The sequence below is a fragment of the Schistocerca piceifrons genome, chromosome 1, assembly GCF_021461385.2.
Source record: "Schistocerca piceifrons isolate TAMUIC-IGC-003096 chromosome 1, iqSchPice1.1, whole genome shotgun sequence".
Taxonomy (NCBI): domain Eukaryota; kingdom Metazoa; phylum Arthropoda; class Insecta; order Orthoptera; family Acrididae; genus Schistocerca; species Schistocerca piceifrons.
This window is the reverse complement of record NC_060138.1, coordinates 189,364,861-189,392,751: the sequence shown is the minus strand read 5'-3', so window position 1 is coordinate 189,392,751 and position 27,891 is coordinate 189,364,861. Positions and strand designations below refer to the sequence as shown.

Below are 27,891 nucleotides of genomic sequence, written 5' to 3'. Positions count from 1 at the left end.
TCCACATAAGATCATTTGCTTATTAGAACCGATTGTAAAAATAAGAATGATCCTGATGGCTGGCTTCAAAGTTTAAGAATATTTTCAGATCACTAAAAAGACTGACACTATTATGTAAAATAATTTGCGTTAAAGTAAGGGAAAGGGAAAAAAAAAACACACATATATAACGTGTATTACCGGAGTTACATGTTGCAAGCAATGTTCACAGATATAACGTCAGTTGGGTGGCTGTGCCTAACTCTACACTATACTAAAATGAGGAAGACATTTGATGACCAAGAGGGGCAGAAACAAACACAGATAACACAGAAAAATTTTACATGAGGCATTGGTTCCCATTTCCATTTTCAGTATCTGCTGAGCTGTGACAAAATGCAGTGGGGCTAGGAGGAAGTGGCTTTGCTGTGTCTTCACTTCTCACAAGGAATGAAAACAAAATTCACTGTCTCATCTTTCTTTAAGGCAGGTCAACTTCACCACAACAAGCACCGGCCAATCATCTTCTGCCATTTAATTGTAGAACACAGGCAGGCACAGAAGTCTAATGGGCATTGCTTCCCTGCACACATAACATGTTAGTATAGTTGTAAAGATTGTTCAGATATGTTTTCTCTTTTGTTTAATCCAAATTATTTCATTTAATAGTGATAGTCTAAAATCAAGATTTTCGTTTCTTTTTCTTTTTTTAGTGATTTGAATATGATTTCTACCCTGAAATAATTCATCATAATAATTATATTTCGGGAATAAAGATAACAATTAAACTCAAGACATAACATTCTGATCATATACTTCGCTTCTTAGAAGCTTCTGAAGATATATGTTATTTCCAGATAGGATTTTGCGTGTAGCTCATTTTTAGTTATTTTACACTACCTGTTTGGACCGTAGCAGTAAAGTCCCAAGAAAAACTCCAAGAACTGCAACAGAGCTGAATTACAGTGGTCACATTCTTTTTTGTGTGGGTAAGCAGTTTTTGTCACCACCATATTAATCTTTAGGTACATTCCTTTTAAAATACTGTATTGCAAAAACTGACTGTATATGTCTGCAATCACTCATATCTTCAACCTCCACTACCTATTTTTAAAGTGATCTCACCATAAAACATTTCAGTGTCAGGGATATGACCACTACAGGAAAATACTATGTAGTGGATACACAACTTTTTTGATGTTCAGCACTAGCCTACATCAATATGCATCTAATACTCAGTGTCTTTACTGACTTTCTTATTAACTGTGTATCAACACCCATTTCTTCAGTAACCAAAACCCACACAACTAGTTTACAACAGTTTCAATTTAACAAAAGTTTTCTGGTGTGATTAGCAACTTTATGTAGTTTGGTATTAATATAAACAAGTGTGATGCAGGTAAAGTTAATTTCGTTACAAAACTAGTACACCTGGAATACAATCTCATACTCATTTAACAACAAGATTAGAAGGCTTGTATTATACCTGCTGGATGGAGCTGGGACAAATGTGTGTTCACTTCCTTTTTTTGTGATATGTGTAAAAATGGCAACCCATCTGATCACAGCAACACGGCAGGCAATGAAAGGGTCAGTTCGTTTTTTACCATCAGCTGTCTCCACAGGAGCAGGACACGCACGCTTCTTCAAGGGTACTTCTGTTAAAAGTAATCAGTATTAACATCATATACCCATACAAAACATACTGTTCTTGAATATACTGTGTGGAAAAATTACAAGGCACATAAATTCACAGCTGTTAATCTGTCACTAGCTGCTAATAACAAGTTCTAAGGACTCTTAACATTGATAATTATCATGTTTAAAAATTACCTCAAAGATAGTTACATACATGGAAAAAGATAAAAACTTCTGATCCATTAATTTAGCAAGTTTGCCCACACAAGAAGTATAATAATTTGTGTTAGATCAGCCAAACTGATTACTGCAGTCAGTCATATTAAAGTGAAAATATTATTATCTTTTAGACAAAAGTCTTTTGTCTGGATAAAGAATACAAGACAACTGAAGAATAGGAGAGCTCTTTAGTCCAAAAGAACATAATTTTTCACATGAAAAAAGTTGCTTAATTAGACCACAAAAAATTTCTAGTACAGATGAGCACTATAACTTTTCTGTTGATAGTTTATTATAGATTTTTTACTGACTCTTGAACCTAGACCCCTACCTTCAGGGGCAGTGTGCTATCAATTGTCCCATCCAAGCACTCCTCATGGACCAATTCAAAATTTCAACCTGTGACTGATTTGTCTTTATACTTTTCATACTTACATCTATAACCATTATGTGTTTGTTTTATATCTCCTACTGAATCTAATAAGTCCAACAAAGAGTTCCATTCCCGGTCTTTTAAGTCCCACAGCACAGTAAATATAGTTGTGACTTCTTGGAGTACTTGATAGGTATAATTTGTGTAACATATTGTTAAAAGTGTTCCAGTTATTGCAAAGCAAACTGCACTGCAACTGATTCCCTGTGTATCCTGTCAGATGGCAGCTTAGTCTCAAGAAGATAAATCTGATGAAGCACACTTATTTGCACTGACACTCACCTGTGATAAAAGCCAGAATGAAATATCCATAACATTCCTAATATATTTTCATAAATAGTTTGAGATGTCAAAATGAGATTATGGCAAATGATAGCACACAAAGATATCATGATTAGGCAAAATTTTATAATCTATCATGTTATTATTCCACTAACTACACACTTTCTAGATGAAAGAATGTAACCTTTAAGGGGCCACTGATGGTGAAATGAAAAAATGCTCTGGGTTTTGGAACAACATAAGTGGAGATGGTTGGTTGGTTGGTTTAAAAGGGGGGGGGGGGGAGGAGGGGGAGGAAGGGATCAAACTATGAGGTCATCGGCCCCTTTTTCCAAATAAAACAATGCCAATGAGAATGAAACAAACGAGACTTACAACACAAAACGGAATGAAAGGAAAAACATGAGCAACAAACACTTAAATGGACAAAAGGGGTCAAGAAAACCACAACAACGCAAGAAACAGGTAGAAGAGATAAAAACAAGAAAGCAGGTTACCATGGCTGGCTGACCATGAAATAAAAAGGAGAAGCCAGCCACTCTGCAACACATTAAAACATCCACCCTAAAAGCACTAGGGTGGAGGACACAGAGGGGCAAAGGAATTGCAATAAAACTTAGAACAAATAATAAAACCAACCCTCACGAATAAAATGTAAAAATAATGCTGCTGTCACCCGACAGTGAAGGAAGGGTGCCAGGAAAGTTAAAAGTCCGCTGCAGAGCTAAAAGTGGGCATTCCAGCAATAGGTAGTCGACCGTCATTTGTGAGCACAGCAACACTGAGGTGGGTCCTCATGACGGAGGAGGTAACCATGCGTTAACCACTTACAGCCACTGCGGAGGCGGCAGAGGGTAACTGATTCCCTGTGAGAGGACCGCATTGAAGACTTCCACACATTCGTAGTCTCCTTAATGACACGAAGTTTGTTGTGCGTACTGTTATGCCATTCCATCTCCCAAAGCCGAAAAACCCTGTGGCGTAAGACAGAATGCAGATCAGTTTCGGAGATGCCCATCTCCAGAAGCGGATTCCACATGGCCTGTTTGGCCAGCCTGTCGGCAAATTCGTTGCCTGTGATTCCGACATGTCCTGGGGTCCACACAAACACCACTGAACGACGGGACTGTTCCAGGGCATAGATGGACCCTGAAAGGACACTACAAAAGGATGGCAAGGTTAGCACTGGTCGATAGCTTGTAGGCTGCTCAAGGAGTCAGTACACGGGAGAAATGACTCGCCAGGGCATGAGCGGAGGTGCTCAAGAGCACGAGATATGGCTGCCAGGTCTGCAATGAAAACACTGCAGCCATCTGGCAAGGAGTGATGTTCAATATGTCTTCCATGAGCATATGCAAAGCCTATGTGGCCATCAATCATTGAGCCATCGATGCAAATCACTTCATGGCCCCGGTACATGTCGAGAATCGAGAGGAAATGATAGCAGAGTGCCGCAGGGTTAACGGAGTCCTTAGGGCCCTGCGAAAGGTCCAGAAGAATCTGTGGCCTAGGTGTAGACCATGGAGGTGTACGTGAATGGACCTCAAGGAGAGGTGGTAACAGGAAGAATTCCAGTTCAGACAGAAGAGACCAGACGGAAACTGCAATCGTAAGCCTTGACCTGGGCCGCCAATGCGGGAGTTGAACCGCCATGGTTGGGAAAAGGAGACAGTAATTTGGATGCACAGGAGAACTATGAACGTGTGCAACATAACTGGTAAGCACTTGTGCACACCTAACCTTCAATGGAGGAACTCTGGCCTCCACCACGACACTGGTCACTGGACTCATGCTAAAAACTGCCGTTGCTAGGCGAACGCTACAGTAGTGCACTGGGTCGAGTAAATGCAACGCTGAGGGAGCTGCCGAACCATAAACCAGACTCCCACAGTCAATGCAGGATTGAACAAGGGCTCTGTAGAGCTGCAGCAGCATACAGCAATCTGCAACCCAGCTGCTGTTGCTCAGGCACGGGAGGGCATTGAGGTGGTGCCAGCACTTCCGCTTAAGCTGACGAAGGTCAGGTAGCCAAGTCAATTGGGCATCGTAAACCAGTCCTAAGAATCGAGATGTCTCCATTACAGTGAGTGGATCATAATTAAGGCAAAGTTCTGGTTCTGGATGCACAGTGCGACACCGACAGAAATGCATGACACACAACTATGCGGCTGAAAACTGGAAGCCATGGGTTAGAGCCCATGACTGTGGCTCGTGAATGGGGCCCTGTAGGCACTGCTCAACAACACCAGTAGTGAAGGAACAGGACGAAATGCAGAAGTCATCCGCATACAGAGAAGATGAGACTGATGGCCCTACAGCTGCTGCCAGACCGATAATAGCCACTAAAAATAGGTAGACACTCAATACGGAGCCCTGCGGAATGCCATTCTCCTGAATACGTTGGAAAGTATGGAAGGCACCAACTTGGACACTGAAAATACGGAGCGACAGGAAGTTTTGGATAAAAATCAGTAGTGGACCCCGGAAACCCCACTCATACAATGTGGCAAGCATGTGATGTCACCAGGCCGTGTTGTATGCTTTACGTAAGTCAAAAAAGATGGCAACCAAATGTTGGCATCTGAAGAAGGCTGTTCGGATGGCAGACTTGAGGGACACAAGATTATCAGTGGTAGAGCGACCCTGATGGAAGGCACCCTGACATGGAGCCAGTAGGCCACGCAAGTCCAGGACCCAACCCAACTGCCAAAACACCATACATTCCAGCAGCTTACAAAGAAAGTTGGTGAGGCTGATGGGCTGGTAGCTAGCCACATCAAGTGGGTTTTGACCAGGTTTGAGCACCGGAATGATTGTGCTCTCCCGCCACTGGGATGGAAAGATACCATCGCACCAGATCCGGTTGAAGATGACAAGATGTCACTTTTAGTCAGACGAGAGATTTTAATCATCTGACTGTGGATCCGATCCGGCCCAGGAGCTGTGTCGGGGCAATGTGCAAGGGTGCTGAGGAAATCCCACTCTGTAAATGGGGCCTTATAGGGTTCACTGTGGCGTGTAGCGAATGAGAGAACTTTACTTTCCATCCGGCATTTGAGGGTGCGAAAGGCTGGGGGGTAGTTCTCCGATGCAAAGGCTCAAGCATAGTGATCAGCAAAGTGCTCCGCAATTGAGTTTGCGTCGGTAGATAACACGCCATTTATGTTAATGCCAGGGACACCTGTTGGGCCTGATACCCAAAAAGATGTCTGATCTTCATCCAGACATGGGAAGGTAATATATGGCACCCAATGGTCGACACGTACTTCTCCCAACACTCCTGCTTCCATCGTTTTATAAGCTGGTGACCACGGGCACAGAGCCGTTTAAAGGCTATTAGGTGCTCTAGGGAAGGGTGCTACTTATGTCACTGTAGAGTTTGGCAATGCTCTTTAATTGCCTCAGTGACTTCCGGCGACCACCAAGGGACTGTCTTTCGTCCGGGGCACCCTAAAGAACGAGGGGACGCATTTTCTGCCGCAGAAACGATCGTTGTAGTGACCTGCTCAACAACACTGATGGCACCATGTGGGGGACATTCAGCGGTGACATCAGGGGTGAATGCTTCCCAGTCTACCTTGTTTAAAGCCCATTTGGGTAGGCTTCTGCAGGCATGACGTCGGGGGAGTGACAGGAAGATGGGGAAGTGATGATTACCACACAGGTCGTCATGTGCTCTCCAGTGAATAGATGGGAGAAGGCCAGGGTTGTAAGCTGAGAGATCAATGGCCAAATATGTGCGATGTGCCACATTGAAATGTGTGGGGGCACATGTAAAGAGAGGCAGAGATCAAGTTGTGACAGTAAATTTCTGACCTCCCAAACTTTGCCAGTAAGCATGGCACCACCCCACCAGGGTTTATGCGCATTAAGATGTCCCAAAAGTAGGAAAGGTTTAGGGAGTTGATCAATTGTGCAGCCAAAGCATTCAGGGGTACCGCACCATCTGGAGGAAGATATACGTTGCAGACAGTTATTTCCTGTGTCATCCTTATACCGATAGCCACAGCTTCAAGAGGGGTTTGAAGGGGCACAGGTTCACCGCATACTGAGTTTAGCACATAGACGCAAACTCCATCTGACACTTGATTATAATCCCTACGATTCCTGTAATATCCCTTACAGCCACGGAGAGCAAGGGTCCGCATTGCCGGGAACGAGGTTTCCTGGAGAGCAATGCAGAAAGCAGGTGTAAAGCTTAACAGTTGCTGTAGCTCAGCCAGGTGGTGGAAAAAAACGCCGCAATTCCACTGGAGGATTATGTAATTGTGAGACTGGGAAGGCATGAAACACTCAATGAGGCAGTCTATGCCTCAGGGTCACCTGCTGCCACCAGATGAGTACCTGTGGAATCAACATCCATTGAGTCTGAGGGCCCAGTGAGATCTAGGTCCTCAGCGGACACCAGAATCTCCACCTCATCCTCAGACACAGAACTTGTAGGTAGTGGTGGTGTGGGTGCCACTGCAGTGCCTTGGTTCTTGGGGGTCTTAATTTTTATGTTTCTCTCGCTGCTCCTTAGGTTTGTCCAGCTGGGAGGGCTTCACCAATTCAGTCTTAGGGACTGAGGAGGACCGTGAAGCCCTACCTGTGGTTGCTTCAGCCACTGGTGGGGTGTCAGCTTTGCCACTGGTAGGAACCTGGGAAAGGAGTGACCCAATGGATCCCTTCCCGGCAAGAGGAGCCGAAGAAGACTTACGCTTCTCTGACTGAGAAGTGGCGACTGACATCCCTGATGGTTGGGGAGGGGAAGGGTGTTGCTCCTGAAGTAGGTTGTGCAGGAGCAACAGGAAGGGAAGTGCCCCCGACCATCAAGGAGGCAAGTGGAGTCTGACAGCTGAGAGCCAACTGTACATGGCAGAATGGAAAATGGTAGAACCGTTGCATAAAAAGTTCTCGGTTTACTCTCCGCGTCAAATTTGGACAAAATCCCAAGCTATCGATGACTACTTCCATCATCTTCGTCAGGAGTATAACTGTTGTCATAGCGGCGGTGTAGGTTGACATCATATTCACAGGATGTGGCCTCTCATATTTCCTCTTAGCCTCAGTGTAGATCAGTCGGTCCAGTGTCTTATATTCCATTATTTTTCTTTCTTTCTGGAGAGCCCTGCAGTCCGGCGAGCAAGGTGAATGGCGTTCTCCGCAGCTGACACCGATGGGAGGCGTGGCACTGTGAGTATTGGGATGTGAAGGATGTCCACAATCCCGGCAGGTGATGCTGGAAGTACAGCAGGAAGACATATGGCCAAACTTCCAGCACTTAAAGCACCGCATCAGGGGAAGGATATATGGCTTTACATCACAGCAGCAGACCATCACCTTGACCTTCTCGGGTAATGTGTCACCCTTGAAGGCCAAGATGAAGACATCGGTGGCAACCTGATTATCCCTTGGACCCCGGTGGATGTGCCGGACAAAATGGATACCTTGCTGCTCTAAACTGGCACGCAGCTTATCGTCACACTACGAAGGAAGGTCCCTGTGAAATATGATACCATGGACCATATTTAAGCTCTTAAGGGGCGTGACGGAAACAGAAACATCCCCCAGATAGTTACAGACAAGTAGTGCCCGTGACTGGGCAGAGGATGCTGTTTTGATCAAGACAGACCCTGACAGCATTTTGGACAAGCCCTCCACCTCCTCAAACTTGTCCTCTAAATTCTCCACAAAAAACTGAGGTTTCATTGACAAGAAAGATTCCCCAAGACGGTTGGTGTTTGACCACCAGCAAGAGATGACATACTACACTTCATGGCGTGTCATCCCCCTGATGCCACCCACTCCGACCAGGGGCTCTCCCCATCGGTGCCACCAACCGCAGCAAAGGCCACCTGGCAGGATGGCCTTTGCCGGGAGTCCCAATGCCCCAGGGTGATGGGCATCTACTCCTTGGCATACACTGGGAGTTAACGCCGCAGGCAACAGCAGTGTGATCCCTGTGTGGTCAGTAGGCTACAGCCAACAGGGTACCTGGCGGCCCCACCACAATCGACTGGCTACCATGCTGGAAATCGGGCACAAGCAAGCTAAGAAATCCATTATCGTCAACAGCATGGAAAGAGAAACTGCACAGAGGATGGAGGAAAACGCATCCAAGAGGGTGACCTCGCCCAACAGCTGGAGAATGAGCAGAAGTGCAGATCCATGTCAACGAAGGATGCGAGAGGTCTCAGCGCATGATGGACACTATGCACCATGTAAGGCGCCCTTCCCCAGTTGACTCGCTCTTAGGGAAAATTTTGAAAAATGGAGGTCAAACCCTACAGGGGACCATCACATGAAGGCCGAAATGTCTGAGACTCCTTTTAGTCACCTCTTACAACAGGCAAGAATACCTCGGGCCTATTCTAACCCCCAGACCTGCGGGGGGCATAAGTGAAGACATTACACATTTATTTTTGTACTGAGGATGTATTTTTTCATAAGCTACTGACCTTAGTTTTCCTTAGTTCCTCACTTAATAAACCACTGTTTCAGAATCTCTCGTGTCTACACAACATGCTAGGGGGATGACAGTGTTTGAACTTCACTGCGTTTTGGCAAAAGAAGCAAATTTTAACATGGCAACAAGAGAAATATAGGTTTCACTCCAAATTTGCCACTCATGATGCTTCTCTGAAAGTTACAAATGGTTAACATGCCAGGTAATAATAAATTGTTGCTTTTGCTGCATTTTCAGTGAAATTCTTTTTAGATACTAACCAAAGCAGAGGTGACCACAGATCCTTTTGTGGAGAGGCTCCACTTAACATTTACAAAAAAAATACGAGTGTAGGCTTCAGTTTAGAATGGCACCCTCCCTCCTGCATTCGGCATTTCTCCTACAGCACATGCCCACAACATCCATCACTTACCGCTCTCCTTACACGTGCCCTGCCAATTCTACATATACCTTTACTTCTACACATTATTCTGTGTGCACTTTAAATAAATTATTCAGACATTGAATAATGGTGTGGCAGAAACAAATACAATTTGATTCCACACAGCTGTATTAAGGGAAAGCCATCATTTTATTCACACTCAAAAATTGCAAATCAATGTCTTCATTCTCAAGCAGTCTTAATGACTAAATGGGTTTTAGTGGTATACTCTGGTTGAAAATATTCCTATCATGCACATGCTCATACCTTTCATAACGCACTGTTTAATTAACCCACACACAAAAGAAAACACTAAATTTAAAAATGGTAAAATACTAATAGGCCTTACCTAAAACGGGCTTGTATAGACTTGTCATATGAGAAAACTCTGGGAAGATATGTGGCAAGTAATACTGCTTGAAACGTTCAAACAGAAATGTGAAACATTTATGCTGCCTATTAACACGGTCCCTCCATTCCACCTTTGTAACCTGAAAAATGTATACTCTGTAGAGGAGTGAAATATTGACTTCTTCAGACAATCAGAAGACTATGAGCAAGATTTCAGACAAAAATATCAACTAAAGGTAACAAAAACATTTTGGTGCTTATTAATGAATCAACATATATTTAAAGACACTAGGTGTACAAACATATAAATATCAGGCGTTAAGGGGAGAATATCTAACCTGGGACACCATGAACTCCAGTAACGCGTCAAGGAAAAACCGAGTAGGGTCTTCTGGCTGCTTCTCCCCACTTTGTGGAGACAACAGTGGTTGTATTTCCACAGGACATACAGGACCTGTGCCATTAACAAGGAATACAAACAGATATATTACACTTACTGTAAAGAACAAATTTTTATTTTATTCACAAAATAATGCTAATTTGTTAGGGCTGGATTACATGGTAATGGTAGAGACCATAACCATATTTTACAATGAGATTACTCACATGGATACGAGTCATGGGGCAAGGAGACATGCCGACTAAATATGTATATTATGCAAAAAGAGAGATTGGTGGAAGGCTATTTCAGTTTGGGTGGGAAGGATTTTCGGATGAGAAATTTTATTTTCAGGGCTTGTGTTCACATAATCGTTGCCTTGCAGTAGAAGCTGATTGATTCTAGTCATGAAGCAGTAACAGTGTGATGAGTTTTCTTTTCTCATTCAGAACAGGTTACTACTCTTGTATTGCCTGTCACTTGCTTCCATAAAGTACAGAAAACCTAGAAGATAGGTTGGCAGTTGCTGTTTCATCACTAAGTCACCACTCACTGCTCTTGCAGTTACATTGTTGGCTGGCCACATAGAAATCGCTTACATTACCAACTGGGCATTCCCGGACGCTCGTGGAAGTTGCTGACCTTCAAAAATTGTGTCCATTTGGAGCTGATAAATATGGCCAGCAACCTGGCCAAAGCAAACAGGCATTGGTACTCATCAACTGGGGTGATGTGAGTCCAATTTGGTTGGTTGGTGTAATTGGGGGATTAAGGAACTAAACAGCAAGATCATCCCTCTGCCAAAAGTTACTGACATCAGCCAGTAATATGACTGAATTGTAATGGTATGCAGGAGTGGCAAAATGAAGGCACTGAAAAAATATTTTTGCCAGAAATTTGTCCATAAAAGAGCATCCTAGATATAAATTTTAATAGTATCAACTGTAAGCATTGTGGAGTACTGGTTCAAGATCACAATTAAAAAGTAATTCAGACAATTTTACATAAGCACATGCATGAATACTGATTTGTTGTTTTCCCACTTGCATCACCACATATGCGAAATGGTGAGTCCTGAGTGTAAAGCATTTTGTATTCTGCCATTTGCTAGGAGTGAATATGCAATTTCAGCTCAATATACGTCTTATTTGAAGTTTGAATGTGATCCCCCATTTGGCAAAAACATCCGCCGATGGTCTAGTCAATTCAAAATGATTAGATATGACCATACGGGGAAAAGCATGGGATGACCAAAAGCACCTAGAGAAGATGTTGACCATATCACAGGAACTTACCTCCACAGCCCTAATAAATCTGTTCAGAAAGCAGGTCTTGACCTTCATTTGTCAAAGACAACAATGTAGAAAGTTTCAGGAAAATGTTTACCCATGTGACCATACCAGTTAAAGTTGGTATGTATGCTGTGAAACCAGATTATTATGGTGTACGTTACAACTTTGGAAGAGAAGTGTTGCAATGAGAAGAGGACTTTCTTTATCGGGTGGTGTTCAGTGATAGGCAATTTTTCATCTAAATGGGAAGATAAATACCCACAAGGTTCATATCTTGTGTAAGAATGTCCTCCTGAACTTGTACAATATCAAAGAGATTCCCCAAAATTAAACATTTTCTGCATTGTGTCCCTTTGTCAAGTGTACAGACCTTTTTTTTTTCACTGAAGCTACCAAAAGAAGGGTGGTTTAGCTGGATATCTTGCAAGAATAGCTCTTTCTCCAATTACAAGGAGAACTTGAAAACTTTATTTGGCAACAAGATGGAGCTCCTCTTCATTGGCAGCTCTTTGTACAAGAGTGGTTGAATGTCTACCACCCTGGCCATTGACTGGTCGTAACGGTCAATATGACACAGATCTTTTCCACTGGCCTCCACATTCACCTGACCTCACGACATGCATTTTTTTCCGCTTTGGGGCTTTATAAAAGATCATTTCTATGTTCTGCTACCACCTAATGATTTGTTAGAGTTGACACACAGAACTGATCAGGTTACTGCTTCCATTACTGCAGACTTATCAACCAAGAGTATGATTTTAGGCATATGTGTGCCGTATAACTGACAATGCACATACTGAACGTTTGTAAGAAAAACTAGGTTATTTTACCTCCAATTTACTGGATGATTTGTTGTAAATACTGTATTTACTCGAATCTAAGCTGCACTTTTTTTCTGGTTTTTGTAATCCAAAAAAGCGCCTGCGGCTTAGAATCGAGTGCAAAGTAAGGGGAAGTTCTGAAAAATGTTGGTAGGTGCCGCCACAGCTAACTTCTGCCATCGAATATATGTAGCGCTACACAGGCATGCTTTGCAAGCACAAAGATAAATACTGGCGCCAAAACCTCTGTGTCAGTAAATAAATAAAAAAAAGTGGAAGACGAGCTTTTTTCTTCGCCCCGAGTTTCGATTTGGAGGTGCAGCCTAAAACTTTTCTCTCCCCTTGAATTTCGAGTCTCAAATTTCAGGTGTGGCTTAGATTAAGGCAAATTTTTTTCCCTTGATTTCGAGTTTCATTTTTCAGCTGCAAATTCCGTATTGTTCATCTTCGAATGTAGCAGCATTTCAATGTACTACGAAAATCCGACTAGCAAGACTGGTTGGGATGTCTGTCATTATGGCCAACTGTACGTTCTGAATTTTTTCTTACCTGCGAGAAGAGATGGTTGCTAATAGGAACTTTTATCAATTGTGAATCACATGCAGTATTCTCTTCACAATAAGAATAATACGAATATAAACATTTTGCCATGTATTCTTTCGTGTTTGCTGCTATCTCATTTAAATCCTGTCTGCCTAATAAACTACGAAACTAGAGTGAAATAACAGCAAACGCGGAAGAATATACATATCATGTCATGTTTATATTCGTATTATTCTTATGCGTAATAGTGATACAGTCAGAAATGAAGCAAGGCAATTGACTAGATTGTTAAATCTAAGATGACTAATTTCTTTGCAGAATGTAATGTACTAAAGAGGCGTCTGCAAAGATTTTCAAACGGAGAAAAATTTTCACTATAGCAGTCTCTTGCCACTGTTTCGCTAATGAGACGATTCCTCTTCTTTTAAATCGCGGTGGTAGCACGCACAAAAGCAAGCCATGCCGCGAGCGGCGACAGGTAGTAAACAGTCATTATCAGAATGCGACAAACAATGTATGACACAGTACAGTAATGCATTTTCAGCTTAGAGTGACGTAAATGCCTATAACAAAGAGAATGGCACTTATCAGATCAAAGAAAAATAAGAAATCAATTCCATCCAGATGAAGCACGTGTGAAAGGAAGGGTACCCATATAAATACGGACGGAGTGCCAGATGCATAGCAATGGCTACCTGGTAAAGCTTACCTGCTAAGCTTACGACTCGTACCAAACTACTGTCGCTGTATCGTCATTCATTCGACCTAAATTGTGTCTCATATTACAATGGACCAACTTTGTTTCAATTTGGAGGTGCAGCCTAAAACTTTTCTCTCCCCTTGAATTTCGAGTCTCAAATTTCAGGTGTGGCTTAGATTCGGGCAAATTTTTTTCCCTTGATTTCGAGTTTCATTTTTCAGCTGCGGCTTAGATTCGAGTGCGGCTTAGATTCGAGTAAATACAGTAGTCTAAATTAAACTGTTATAACATACCAAAGAAACTGAGACATTCTTTTATGGACACGCTGTATGTTAGGGAGAGGTAAAAAGAATTGTGGGTTAGGCCAGTATGTGTGTCAGAGAGCAGATGAGGGTTCTCCTGTAGTGAAAGAAACCTCTCCCACACCTGATGACCCCCCCCCCCCCCCCTCCACCACAGTCACCCAAACCCAATGAACGGCTAAGACAGAAACAGAAAAAATAATGCATTCTAGCCAAGAGATTCATAATAGTAAATGTGATAAGGCTAATAATGTAATAGATATCCGTCGGACTGACAGTAGTAAATAAGGAAAGAGAAATAACAAGGGCAGTAAATGGGTAGGAGGGGGTGTGTGTTTCTCTGGGGCTGATCACACAACAGGGAGCCTCCCTCACATCGGTGTCACCTCCCACCCCAGTTTGTTACCATCAAAGAGTTAAAGATAAGATAGAGTCCACTCGTCATCTAGTGTCAACGATAAGGAGTAGTAAAATATATTGCAGCAGAAAAAAAGGGTTAACAGCATTTAAAAGCAATTAAAACAGAGCAAAAGAGGGACAATAATGGTAGAAGGCAGAGGATGTAAGGTTGAAGGGCCTTGGTCCAGAAAGCGGTGGGAGATAGCCAAACACCAACCACCTTGTCCCTCTTCTAATATAGTTTGAAACATTATAGCTGAAGATAATACACCACTTGCATTGAAAAAACTGAGAACCATTTCATCTGTTGTACATCATCCACCACTATTATAGGCAAAGAATCAAAAAGACCATGAATCCAAATAACCACGGAAAGCCAAGAGAAGGGCATTCCACCAGGATGTACACTACTGTCTCTAAGGCAATATCAGGAAGGCTCTTTATACATGATAAAGCAATGGGTTAATCTGTTATGATCCATCCAGAGGTGTTATACGATGGTGAAGTCCTTCCAGAAGGAATGGAAGGAGGAGTACCAGCCATTGTGTCCTTTATAATGTGGGATTTATTACAGAAGGCAAAGTCCACCAGATGTTGTTCCATATCCTAATGAGTAGAGGTCTTAATTTGCCCCCACCTGGGATTGTCAAAGCAAATGCTAGGCAGGTAATCACTTCCCTAACCAAACAGTTGGCAATTTCATTTTCTGGAATACCAACATGGCTTGGGACCCAGACTAAGACAAATGAGTTAGTAGTAAAACTAAGGTCCGAGAGACGATCATGAATAGCAGGTATCACATGTGACAAGAGCAGCTCGATCAATAACCTGGAGACTGCTCACAGAATCACTAGAACTTAAAGCAGAAGGAAGGAAGGTCTGTTTAATAAAATTAGGGCTTTGTTCACAGCTAACAATTCAGTCATTAAAAACACAGTGTTCTCCGTAACAAATGTTGCTCCATCCTATCCATGGTTTTACAGTCATCAGTCTAAAGGAGAGTAGCACCCTGAACCCCTGAAGAACTTTGAGAAAGAGAGGCTGGGCAATCATCTGGGGCAACTGAAACTTTAGTTCTTGAAACAGGTCAGTTTTAATTCATGGTCTGGGTACTAACCAAGGAGGAGTGTGCAGAAAAACACAAAGAGTACGTTTTAAAGGAAGGTAGGAGGAGGTCACAGCAAAGGGTCTTGAGGAGCAGCCCAACTGATAATCCTATCTGAAAAAGAGCATCAGGCAATTGAAGCCACTTGTATGAAAAAACAATTAGATAAGTTCGACGATTAAGAAATTGTCATATGGTGACTGCATAACTGAGCAAGAGATGGTACTGTATTTTATGGACTGTAAGACGACCCTAAATTTTTCAGAATTTTTCCAAAAAAAGAAGAAAAAAAGATACTTTTGTTATTATCTTGCAAAGCCAGACTAAAAAGTGCATTTTTTTCCATGTCCACTTGTTTTTATAGTTGCAGTTTTACCATCTTTCATGGCAAAAGTCCTGTTACTCGGGACACAAAATGTCAGAGGTGTTTCATCCATATTCGCTATTTGGCTCAGTTCCAAACTGGTTTTCTTCCAATGTTGAATAGTAAAGCGATGGAAAGATAATATTTTCTCTTCGTACTCTTGTGGCATTTTATGCGGTATTTCAATTTTGGTTTGCATGCTAAGTCCACAATGCTTCTAAACTTGTAGCACCAACCAACTTCACCCATAAAGTCTGTTAAGATTCACTGCTGCGCTAGCTTAAGAGCGTGTCCTGTTCTGGGTTTGTGATGGCGGTACACAAGGGAGACAGTGTTAGCAAGCTTGTGGATCCCCACAACTCATGCTCGTCGCATTGGTCCACTGCTGCTGCCAGTTGAATCCTGTGTTGCCAGATAGAGACAGGCTTTCTGTACATTGAATATACGGCCATTTTTAAAACTGGTGGGAATTTTAAATCAAACAATGGGCATTTTTATATTACTTTTGAGTATAAGACACACCTGAATTTTGGAGGCAATTTTTCGAAGGAAAAAGTGCATCTTATAGTCCATAAAATATGGTACCATCTGAACTGAAGAGGTGAGATTCCCATTTTGGTTAAGATACTGTCTATAGGACTAGTCAGAAAGGTGCCACTGACCAATCCAAGAGTATAAGTAGAGGCTCTTCACATCACTCCAGGGAGTTGGTGTTCAGCGAAGGACACAATTCAGGAGCTAAACAAAGTCAAAAGTCATGAACATACAGGAGTGGGGGTGACCAATGGCCATCAATGGCGATGAGCAAGAGGGTGAAACTTAGCACAGAGCCACAAGGGATGCCTCTCTCTGGGACCTGTAGGGACATCAACGATGTATCAACTCTAATCTGTAGCACTTGGTGGGGTAAAAACAGGCAAATAAATATCAGTAGGTAATTTCAAAAGCCCCAACCACAAACTTAAGTAAAACATGATGTACCATCCAGTGGCATATGCCTTCTGTATGTCAAAAAGACTTCAATGACACTTTGGCATTCAGAAAAAGCCCATCAGATTGCCGTCTCCAATCCAACCGGGTGGCCGTTTGTGGATTGTTCCTTCCCAGAAACAACACTGATGGAGGTACAGGAGTCAACATGATCGGAGAACGCAGCATTATCATTGGGTTAACATCTTTTCAAGCAGTTTGCAGAGCACACTGGTGAAATCAGTCAGTAGCTGTCAACAAATGTTGAGTTTTTGCCTGATTTAAGGATGGGGATGCAAAGGGAAAACATGTAATCAAACATAGTTGAAGATCCTGAGTAGATAGAGTCTTTGAGAGACATTCAGATATTAGAACTAGAACATCTGACTTTGAATCAAATGAGGGCCAAGGGCTGTATTGTGTGATGAGTGAAAAGCCAGAAACAGTTCCCAGACAGTGAAAGTTTCATTATGTAACTCAGCATTATGGGGAGATGGAGCCGGGGGGGGGGGGGGGGGGCGGCAGAGGGTGGGAGGGTGGAGGATAGACGGACATATTCAACTTGTCTTTTACGCAGTCAAAATATTGGCAGGTCAGAAGAGGACGCTGACACTGTCGCAAATTGGTTCTCAGACACCTCCTTCTGATTTTTTAAGGAATTTCAGTCATCATAAAGCCCCACTCTAGGAGTACATCATCCAAATTTCAGAAATATATCTTTATTATTGTGACTGCAATCCATTCCATTAGCTTTGAAATACACTGTATCTCAAGCTGATGGAACGGGTTACAGGCACACTAACCAAGATATCTTTCTGAAATTTGGCTGAATTACTCTTTGGGTATGTTCGAAAGGAGTAATATGCTAATTTTATTAATTTTAATTTATTCATCAGTTATTGCAAAAACAGTGATCAAAAACACATGGCAAAACTACAATTTCGCTTCAAACATCCACCATTTTATGATTTTATTCAGTGTGCAATATTCTACAGATTAAGAAAATAGTTTTGTCTTTTGGTTTCAGATCTGATCTACAGACTATAGGACTTCCTTCTTCAACACACGACATCTTGGACAGAGCAACTTTAGCTCCTTGGATGGGGGCTTAATGATGGCCAAATGTTTTAAAAATGAAAACATTGTTCAAAGATCAAAAAATCACGTACAAAATGATTAATGTTGATTGCTTCATTAGTTTTTCCCAAAATAATCATAAAAATTGCTTATTTTATAGTCTGACTGAGGAGAATGGACCCTCAAGGTGGCCATCTCAAGGTAAGTGATCTGCAAAATCTTAAACATGGTTACAAAACAGCAATTCTGTAAATCTGAAGAGGTTGAAATGTCAGCCAACCAGTTTCAAATAAAGGTTTATTAGCCTCTGAGCATGGTTTCGATATCTGTAAAAATATGTGATGTAATAAGACTATTACTTCTGAAGAAGATATTTTTGCAAACATCGAAACCATAGTCAAGGGCTAATAAATCTTTGCAACTGGTTGGCTGATCTTTTTCAACCTCTTAAGTGATCTGCCTTCTGTTTGCAGAATTGAAAGAAATGTGTTGCATTTTTTTGTTGATAGTAATAACCATTGCAGTTCCATTGAATGTCTTATTAAGGGTGTGCTAGTTACACTGGAAGGAGCCAAGAGGATAGGTCATGTCCTAGGAGTGGATTTGGAACAACATTGATAAACATACATTTGGAGTCTGATGCTACAGGGGGAACTGGCACCTCCACACAGAGTAGCTAACTCTTGCAATTTCTTCTTTTTCTCTTTTAGTACTGTAGATAGTTGGGACTCTTGCAAATGCTTATCTGCTGTGGGAGAAGCACCTGCAGAGGAGCATGCAGCTCTGGGAGCCACAGTCCGTGGCAGCTTCAGCCACTGGCTCGTGTCAGGTTACTGGTCAGTAGATTTCTGGCAATAGGGTTCCAGAAAGGGAGCCCCGTCACCATTAGATGTTGGAGGAGGATGCTCCTCCTTCGGCTGGGTGCGGGGTGGGGGGTCCTAAAAAATGGCACAACAGGAGCTGCAAGAGGGAAGGGTCCGTCTCCCCAACAGTCTGACTACTTGCATAACTACCATGGGAGTAAATACATGACGTACTGTCGATGAACTGGCCACAGTGGTGGCAATGGTATATCACAGAGAGAGAGGATATTGTCAAACATACTTTTCCAGCCTTCAAAATATGAGAAGCATTCAGAGACCTTACGTTCCTGAGTTTGTGTTCCGTAATTATGTCAACACTCTTCAGGGATCATGGAGAGTGATCGCTCCCACTATTGACACACAAAGGTGGTAGGTCACCTGGTGAGTTTTCAGGGAGCGGATGGCCACAATTTCCACAAATCGAGTTGAAAGACCACCAAAAAGAAGTGTGCTTGAAGCATTGCATTCAGAGCACTGCAAAATATAGCTTCAGATTACAATGGTAAAACATGATTTTGATCTTCCCAGGGAGCAAGTCCTGTAAAATGTGAGGATGAATGCTGCAGTTTCAATCTTGCTGTCTGGCAGGCCTTAATGAAGTGGAGTCCTAGCTTCTCCCAAGTATTCATGTAGTTCTTCATCCAGCTGCAGCATTAAATCCTGGTGAAAAATTAACCCTATACCACATTTAGGCTATTATCAGTTGCTACGGTAACAGGTACATCCCTAAGTTGTTGTTGTTGTTGTTGGTGGTGGTGGTGGTGGTGGTGGTGTTCCCACCCAAAGAGTAATACCTGAGACTGGGTAGTATTTGACATTTTAATTAAGATAGGACAATTTCATAATTTACTACGGGAAGAGATTTCTTCATATACATTTCCAATATTATCCATAGAGGACACTGGCTTAGCAAATAGAAAGGGCCCTTCATGTGATTGGAGCAAACAGGAAACTGAAGGCAATAAGTTTCTTCACTTCACATGCCTCTGTTTTCCTCTCGCGGCATGGCCAAGGAGTCTTAGGGTTGTAACAATCTGAACTGAAACATTCCAGTCTGTCTGAAGATACTGATGAAGCACAAGGCCACTAACAACTTAGGTTCTTTCACAGCATCAGATATCCGCCATCAAGCCACCTACTCAAAACAAGGACTTCCCACCACATCAGTGGTAATTTGGCCCTTTGGCTCGAAACGAAGAGGTACCTAATTCCTCAGCATACATGGGGAGGTGAGCTCGAATGGCTCTGTGAACAAGGAGCGGATTTCTATCATTAAAAAATCGGACGAATGTTCTGACTGTTGTTTACAGAAACTTGGTGGCCATGTTGATAGTGTCAGACAACTATGTCATTTTAAAGTGTAGTGCAGCCTTCAACGGAAGTTACTTGGCCTGGAGTAATAATGTGTTACTTTTTGAAGCCCCTTACAGGATTTCACATGCAGTCACAATAACAGAGGAACACATTCAGATCGGATGACCAATGTCAGCACCATGGTTGCATACAAGGTCTGTTCAAAACATTCCGGAACATTTGCAATTTCACACCAATGATGTTTCAAGCAAAATGCAGTAGGCATCCCTGCAAATGTCTGTGTTTAATGTGTAACTGCTGCAAGTTTCACTGTTGTATGTCTGTAAGTTATTGTTCAGTACTGTATTGGGTAGAACATTGTGTCGCACACTTTGCGAATTTTGAGATAGCAGTTAGACAAGCAATGCGTTTGCATTAAATTTTGTGTGAAACTCAAACAGACCTTTACAGACACACACCAAATGACACAGGAAGCCTATGGTGATGAGTGCTTTAGCCTTAATTGGTGTTACTAATGGTTCACATGGTTTAAAAATGGCCAGATGGAAGTTAAAGATGACCCTCGTTCAGGACGCCCTTCAAAATCTACCAACGAAGCTCATGTCAGAAGCATCAATGAAACTGTGTATGCCAATCAAAGATTAACTAGCCGAGTGATTGCAGAAGAATGCATGATTTCAGTTGGATCATGTCACGAAATCCTGACACAGCATCTTGCAATGCTTCGTGTTGCCACCAAGTTCATCCAATGGCTCATGAGTCAAGACTAGAAAGACACTCGCCTCGCAATCTGTGAAGAGCTTTTGGATCACGCAAATGAGAACGAGATGTTCCTTGAGAGAATCATAACTAGTTATGAGATGTGGGTCTACAGTTATGAAGTTGAGGGCAAGGCTCAATCTCCACAATGCGTCAGGGGGCTCAATTTTCACAATGAGTAGTGAATGGTTCTCCCAGACCAAAAATAGCTCATCAGGTCAGGTCAAATGTCAAAGCCATGCTGAAAGTTTTCACGAATTTGTGCCACAGGGCCAAATTGTTAATTGCCTGTGTTGTGACACCTGAGAGAAAACATGAGAAGGAAATTGCATGAAATGTTGTGAGACAATTTATGGCTCTTGCATTGCGATAAAGCATCCGCTCATTCATCCTTGTTGGTGCGTGACTATTACATAAAAAATGAAATCACTGTGCTGCCTCATCCTTTTTATTCTTCTGACCTGGTCCCTGCAGACATTTCTTTTATTTGTTTTTTATTTCCAAAGTTGAAAATCATGTTGAAATGACAAAGATCTGCAACGACAGATGATATAAAAGAAAATTCGCAAGATGATGCTTTGCACAATACAGCAAGAGGCGTACCAAGACTGCTTTCAAAATTGCAAAAACTGCAAATGGCATTGGGGGCAGTGTATCAATTGTTGGGGAGAGTATTTCGAAGGAGACCGTACACAATAAGTAAAAGGTAAGTGCAGAAAAATTTTGTGAACAAAGTTCCAAAACGTTTTGAACAGAGCTCGTACGTCAAGATAGCATTATGCCACCATGTGGAAATTGTGGTCAGGTGAACCACCATGGAAGAGAATTTGACAACAGTGAATGTCTACACATGGTAGATCATGTAGCAGTGCAGGCACCTGTTGCAAGGTGTGTTCAAAAAGTCAGCCTACATGCCTGGGTGTGTAGCAAGCACTTGTCACATTGCTGTAAGTTGCAAAATGTCAGATCAAATTGAGCAAATTTTGCCGAAAGCTTGGCAATATCCAAGCAGAAACCATTTGAAAGATACAACAGGCATTAGGGTATGCTGCCATGAGCAACTAATGTATAAAGGCGATGAACAGCTGTTTCAAAGATGGCTGCACAGCAGAAGACAATGAACAACATTCAGGCAGGCCTTTAATAAGTCGCAATTACAGTGTCAGTGAGAAGTTGAGTAATCTGATCATGGAAGAGCACTGTATGACAGTATGAGAGCTTGCAAAGGAAGCAGTAACCCCAACTTCATGAGAACTATGATCACAAGTGATGAGACACAGGTTTATACATCTGACCTACAAACCAAGATGCTGTCATCACATAGGGGAACATCAAACATCCCCAAGGCACAGCAGGTCCACAGCAATGTCAAGGTCATTTCCTTTATTCTCATAGGGTGGTGCATCACAAGCATGCACCAAGAGGATAAACCATCATACAGAAACATCGCCAAAATGTCTTCTGTCACCTCCTTAATGCTGTGTGTTGCAAACAACCACATCTGCAGGCAGCAAAACTTGACAGTTCCATCAGGATAACACATCTGCCCATCCTAGGTACCTGGTTCAAACTTCCCTCAGTAAACACAAAATTTCTGTGGTTAGTCAGGCTCCCTACCCTTCCAACAAGGCTGCAATTGACTTTTGGTTATTTCCCACAATGAAACTGCCCCTGAAAGAACACGAGTCAAGAGAAGACTTGTGGAATGTAACGGCTCAGCTGATCACCATTTCAAAATACGTGTTCCAGAAGTGCTTCGAATTTGGTGGGAGTGCTGGGACAAGTGTGCACATTACTAAGAAGACAATATGAGGACAATTTGGGTTCTGTACCTCCAAATCCAAAAATGTACGTCTGCCAAACAAACATTTGATACTTTCTGAACACACTTTGTAAATAGGTTAGGAAATGCTGTCACCACTCCAGGTAAATACACTCACTGATCACAAGTGTGCAAGTGTCCGTAGCAGAATTTTGTGTAACCTGCAGCATAGGAGGGTCATAGGAGCAAAATTTTTATTAGACACAGGAGCACAGGTGTCAGTTGGTAGCCATAGGTTCCTCAGGTCATGCAATATGTGTCCATCTCACTGAATGTTAAAAGGAATACGGGGAAATTGTGATCTAGTTTGGACTAGCAATGGTTACTTTCACCCCATGGCACCATGTATTCCAGTTTTTGTTTGAAGTACCCCCTCACATAAGCAATAGTTACAATGCTATCCTCTGTTTGCATTTCCTGGGTTTGCATTTCATTATAGCTGATATAAAGTGCCATAAATGGAGCTTGATGGGTTCCACTTACCATGGATGCCACAGCTGATGATAAGTTGCTGTGGGATGATGATGATAGAGACTGACATCAATGATAAACTGTGATCATGCTCCCACAAGCTCAAATCAAATGATAGTATTCTGGAAGGAGCAGGGAGTGTAATCTGGATAGATGTCTATCCTAGCTAATGGCTGATGCTCTGTTCATTGTTAAGTCGTTGGCATCTTACTACAAACTGAATAGAACATGATGCTTGGCACTCTGTATTATGTCATATGTCAGTATGGATGATTTCAGAGAATTTGAAGTCAAATTAGGGTCAATGTGTGTGCAAATAGCAAAGAAGTCTGTGAAACTGAATCCTATGCAAAGTTATCAAATGTGGAGCTGCAAAAAAACAACTAAGCCTACACAGGACTGATGAAGACAACCTCAAGGTCATACTTCTGATCTGTATGTCAGTCTAGCTCTCAGAGTAAAATAAATTTAGCTAAAATGAAAATGAAAAATAGTTCTATCTGCAGCTGGGGGCGGAGTAATGGAGCAGGTGGTGCTTGGATAGGTATTGATAACCAGCAGAAAGATTACAGATATGTGAATACCGGTGATTGGTGAAGTAACATCAATCCTGACCAGACCTGAGTGGAATCTGTAGTAGTTTTAAGCACCAAGGTGGCCACTAAGTTTAACGTCCACACCCGTTGGACTGATCGCCAGCAACGTGTCACATGCTCTCACTTAATGAGACAATGCGGAGAGGTTTAGTATTTAAACCTGGACATTTGCACAAAGTCTGTTGATCAGGAATGTTACATCACCACCTTTCTTCTCCTTGCTGGCCAAATACTTGCAGTGAAAATGTTTTTCACCACTAGGGTTCGAACCGGCTTACCCCTGGGTCAAGCACCACCACACAAGCGTGCATTAGCAACCCCAGTCACGAAGACAGACTACCGACTAGAGTAGCCTGAGTGAAAATGAAGGGACAATTAAAAACAACATATCAGCACAATATAAAATACATGAATTTCTGTCCAGCACACACACACACACACACACACACACACACACACACACACACACACACACACACACACACACACACTTTCTATTATATTGTAAATAGTAAATAATTATATTTCATAGTTACCAACTTAATTTTACAGTACAATGTTGATATCAAAAAGTTTTGGTTACAACAAAAAGAAGTTCTTAAAAAGCATGTTTAAATTATAAATACCTGCAGTTGCATCATGAAACACAGAAGCAGAGTTGTGGCTTAATGCAGGAAGCCCCATCCCTGGGAATGGTGATGGGAAACCAGGTACTAATGTTGCAAAAATGGCATGCAGACTGTCAGGTGCATTATCACCCAGTGCTTGATACCATAAGAGAAAATACCTGTCAATATTTGAAGCAACAGTTGTTAGCAACACTCGAACCACAACATACGACTTCACAGAAATTCATGAATCAAAGTAACCATACAGTTTTACAGACTAAAAACATTACAACCATCCAACACTGTCATCTAAAATATATCTACATTTGAAATTAAAAATTACCTCCACACTGAGAAAATACAGGGTGACAAAGAATAACGGGAATGTTTGAAATGAGTAGTGGCAGTCATGGGTAGGTGGCAGCACAGCGGGTTTGTGACAGAGAGTAAACAGTCTGCCACTTCAGTAATTGTGGATCAGTGGAATGGACAACAGCATATGTTAGGCACAAAAACGATTTATAAAAATTATGATAGTTTGGTGGCGGTGCAGAGGGAGTTTCGACATTTTTATAATTTAGGACATCATGATGCCATTTTGTCGAAATGCGCAGTAAAATGTTAGATTAATAGCTTTGAAGAGACTGGATCTGTCCTCAAGAAGAGGCCAACAGGACAACCAAGAAGTGTGCGTTCTCCAGCAAACATTGATGTTGTACATGAGTCTGTCTTACGGAGCCCATGGCTTCATAAGCAAGCAGCAGTGGTTGGAATGTCCTGGGAGTGTGTTCGTAGAATTCTTCATCTTGATTTAAAATCTGATCTGTACAAACTACAGATAGTGCAACAGTTGAAGGACAACAATTACCAGTTACATTTATGATTCTGTCAACAAATTATAACAAAACTAAACAATGACACTGAATTTCTAAACAAGTTGTTGATGTCAGATGAGGCACATTTTCATCTCACAGGTTATGTGAATAAACAGAACTACCATTACTGGGCAAACAAAAATCCTAATTACGTTCATGAGCGCCCTTTAATGCTAGTAAAGTGACAGTATGAAATGGTGTTTCACCACATGGGATTATCGGACCGTATTTTTTCAGAAATGAACAGGGAAACACCGTAACTGTCAATGCCAATCGTTACGTGGAGATGTTACGAACTTTTGTTACACCTGCATTGAACAAGCTAAGTCTACACAACTCAACCAAAAACCCTGGATGAGTCAAAACAGAGAATTCGGGATGCGATTCACAGTATGCTGGCTGAGATTTTGTAGTGGTCAATGAGGAATCTCAACAACAGATTTCACGAATGTATTCGTACACGACGGCTCCTCTAAAGGACGTAATTTTTTAAAAATGATAAATGCCATCAATATTTTGTAAATGGCAAAGTTTTAAGGTTTCATTTACTATGAATGCAATTTCTTTCCTGCATCATTTCTAATTTTATTGGATTGTGGACATGTTCCCGTTTTTCTGTGTCACCCTGTACATATTAACTTCCGTAGATGCAAACATCTTTTCACAAAACAATAATTTTCAAAGAATTCTGCTGAGCATCCATAAGAGAAACGAATTTCAGCCATCTGTACAGGACATAAAAAGGATACAAAATTTTGTGAAGCAGTGAACTTATCTACTGTCAAATTAGGATGAGGTCATTAAGAGATGGAGCAAAAGCTCGAGTTACAGAAGAATGGAGGAAGAAATTGGCCTTGGCCTTTACAATGGAATCATCCTGGTATTTGCCTTAACTGATGTAGGAAAATCAAGGAAAAGCTAAATCTGGATGGCAGGATGGGGACTTGAATCATTTTTCTCCCAAATCAAAGTCCACTAAGTTAACCAATGCACCACCTCATTAAGACATATCACATGTTTACATCAACTCAAATAATAAATGCGTGAAAGTAGACAACATAAGTAGTTCTGTACAAGAATCACACTCATAAGCAGAGGCTCCTCCTTTTGAGGACAAGAAGAATAAGAGCAATGAGATTATCATATGGGAATTTGAGAAAGTGAAATGAAGGAATCACAATTCCACAACTTGGAATGTCAAGAAACTTTGAACCAACAGGAAGAGCATTTCACTTTTACAGTAACAATGCTGAGAAAGTTACCTTGAAAATAGTTAGAAACAACAAAGGAAATGGAGAGAAAATAGCATTTATTTGTGAACAGGTATCCACAGCCAGCGTCAGTTTGAATGAAATCAATTAGCACTTGTGTGTTGAAGCATTAATACTAAGTGCTACTGAAGTGACAAAGAAAAATCAGCAAAAGTTGACTGTCACCTGGGCTGTGACCAGTCTAACAATATCATGAAGGCTGTGCACTTGCTCGGCAGCCATACGGTAGCAGTGAAAATTAAGTGAGGCTGTTAAAGTAATTAAACACCCCATTAGCATGAGCAAGGAGAATGGATGAAAGTTGCTGATGGCCTGGTTACCAGCAATCTGAATTCCACCAGTCAGCAAGCGGCTCCACAACACTGGGGCACAACAGCATAAATAAGTGCCTATGAGAGAACTGCTATGTGGCATTATCATCTTGCTGCAGGAAAAATGCTGCCCTCAGATACAAGCTACTGATTTTCTGTTGTCTGACTGTCACCTGTTAGGGTAGCAAAGGTAATAGCATACCATATGGCCTCCCCTTCTCTGACATCTTAATTTCAATTTGTCCAATGGCATATCAAAATATGTCTGCTACCACTTGATTTCAGGAGAGGGGAGGGGAGGGGGGGGGGGGGGGGAAGACAGTGCAAAGATAGTCAAAATGCCATTTTTGTAGTTGTTTTAGTGTTTCTTAATTACACAGTCAAATAACCAAAAGAGATTTAGTCATTTATTTATTTGAAACTTCCTGGCAGATTAAAACTGTGTGCCGGACCGAGACTCGAACTCGGGACCTTTGTATTTCGCGGGCAAGTGCTCTACCAACTGAGCTACCCAAGCATGACTCACGCCCCGTCCTCACAGCTTTATCCTGTCTTTCAGGAGTGCTAGTTCTGCAACGTTCACAGGAGAGCTTCTGTTAAGTTTGGAAGGTAGGAGACGAGGTACTGGCAGAAGTAAAGCTGTGAGGACGGGGCGTGAGTCGTGTTTGGGTAGCTCAGTTGGTAGAGAAATTGCCTGCGAAAGGCAAAGGTCCCGAGTTCGAGTCTCTGTCTGGCGCACAGTTTTAATCTGCCAGGAAGTTTCATATCAGCGCACACTCCGCTGCAGAGTGAAAAATCTCATTTTGGATTTATTTATTTGTTTATCCGATTTTTACATCTTATAACATACAGAAGTACAGGATATAGGATAGCTAAAATATTTACTTAAAACAAGGCAGAAATATAAAATAAATTACAAGTATAGTTGATCGCTGTGCACATAGTATTTTGAGGTATCTCTAATGTCTACTTTGAGACTACCAATTACAAGAAAATGAAAAAAGTAAAAACTCATGAAAATTAATAATCATAGTAAGCGCACATTTGTGACATCACTTCATGTAAATGAAAAGTGAAACAGACAAATTCAAAGAAGTGAACAGTAACACATCAGAAATTCTGGAATCTTTTTCTCGTAAATAGTCTTCAGGTAACTGCTGCCAAATGTCGTTGCGCAAATTCCACAATATTTCCTTGGAGAATCTCTCCAACACCTTCAGGTGGTACAATCTTGCTGGCAGCTAGGTATGACAGACGGTATCCACACATCAATGCCCTG

General features: G+C 41.9%; 1 protein-coding gene across 1 annotated transcript in view; it reads right to left on the bottom strand.

Moving 5' to 3' along the window:
* LOC124785478 (probable Rho GTPase-activating protein CG5521) overlaps positions 1–27,891 on the bottom strand; it is a 261,077-nt gene that overhangs the window by 200,345 nt on the left and 32,841 nt on the right. The window contains exons 5-8 of the mRNA XM_047254185.1: positions 24,174–24,334; positions 10,110–10,225; positions 9,770–9,911; positions 1,466–1,637 (exon numbers count right to left, since the gene is read on the bottom strand). Coding sequence (XP_047110141.1) covers positions 1,466–1,637; positions 9,770–9,911; positions 10,110–10,225; positions 24,174–24,334 — 591 coding nt within the window. The remainder of the gene's footprint in view (positions 1–1,465; positions 1,638–9,769; positions 9,912–10,109; positions 10,226–24,173; positions 24,335–27,891) is intronic.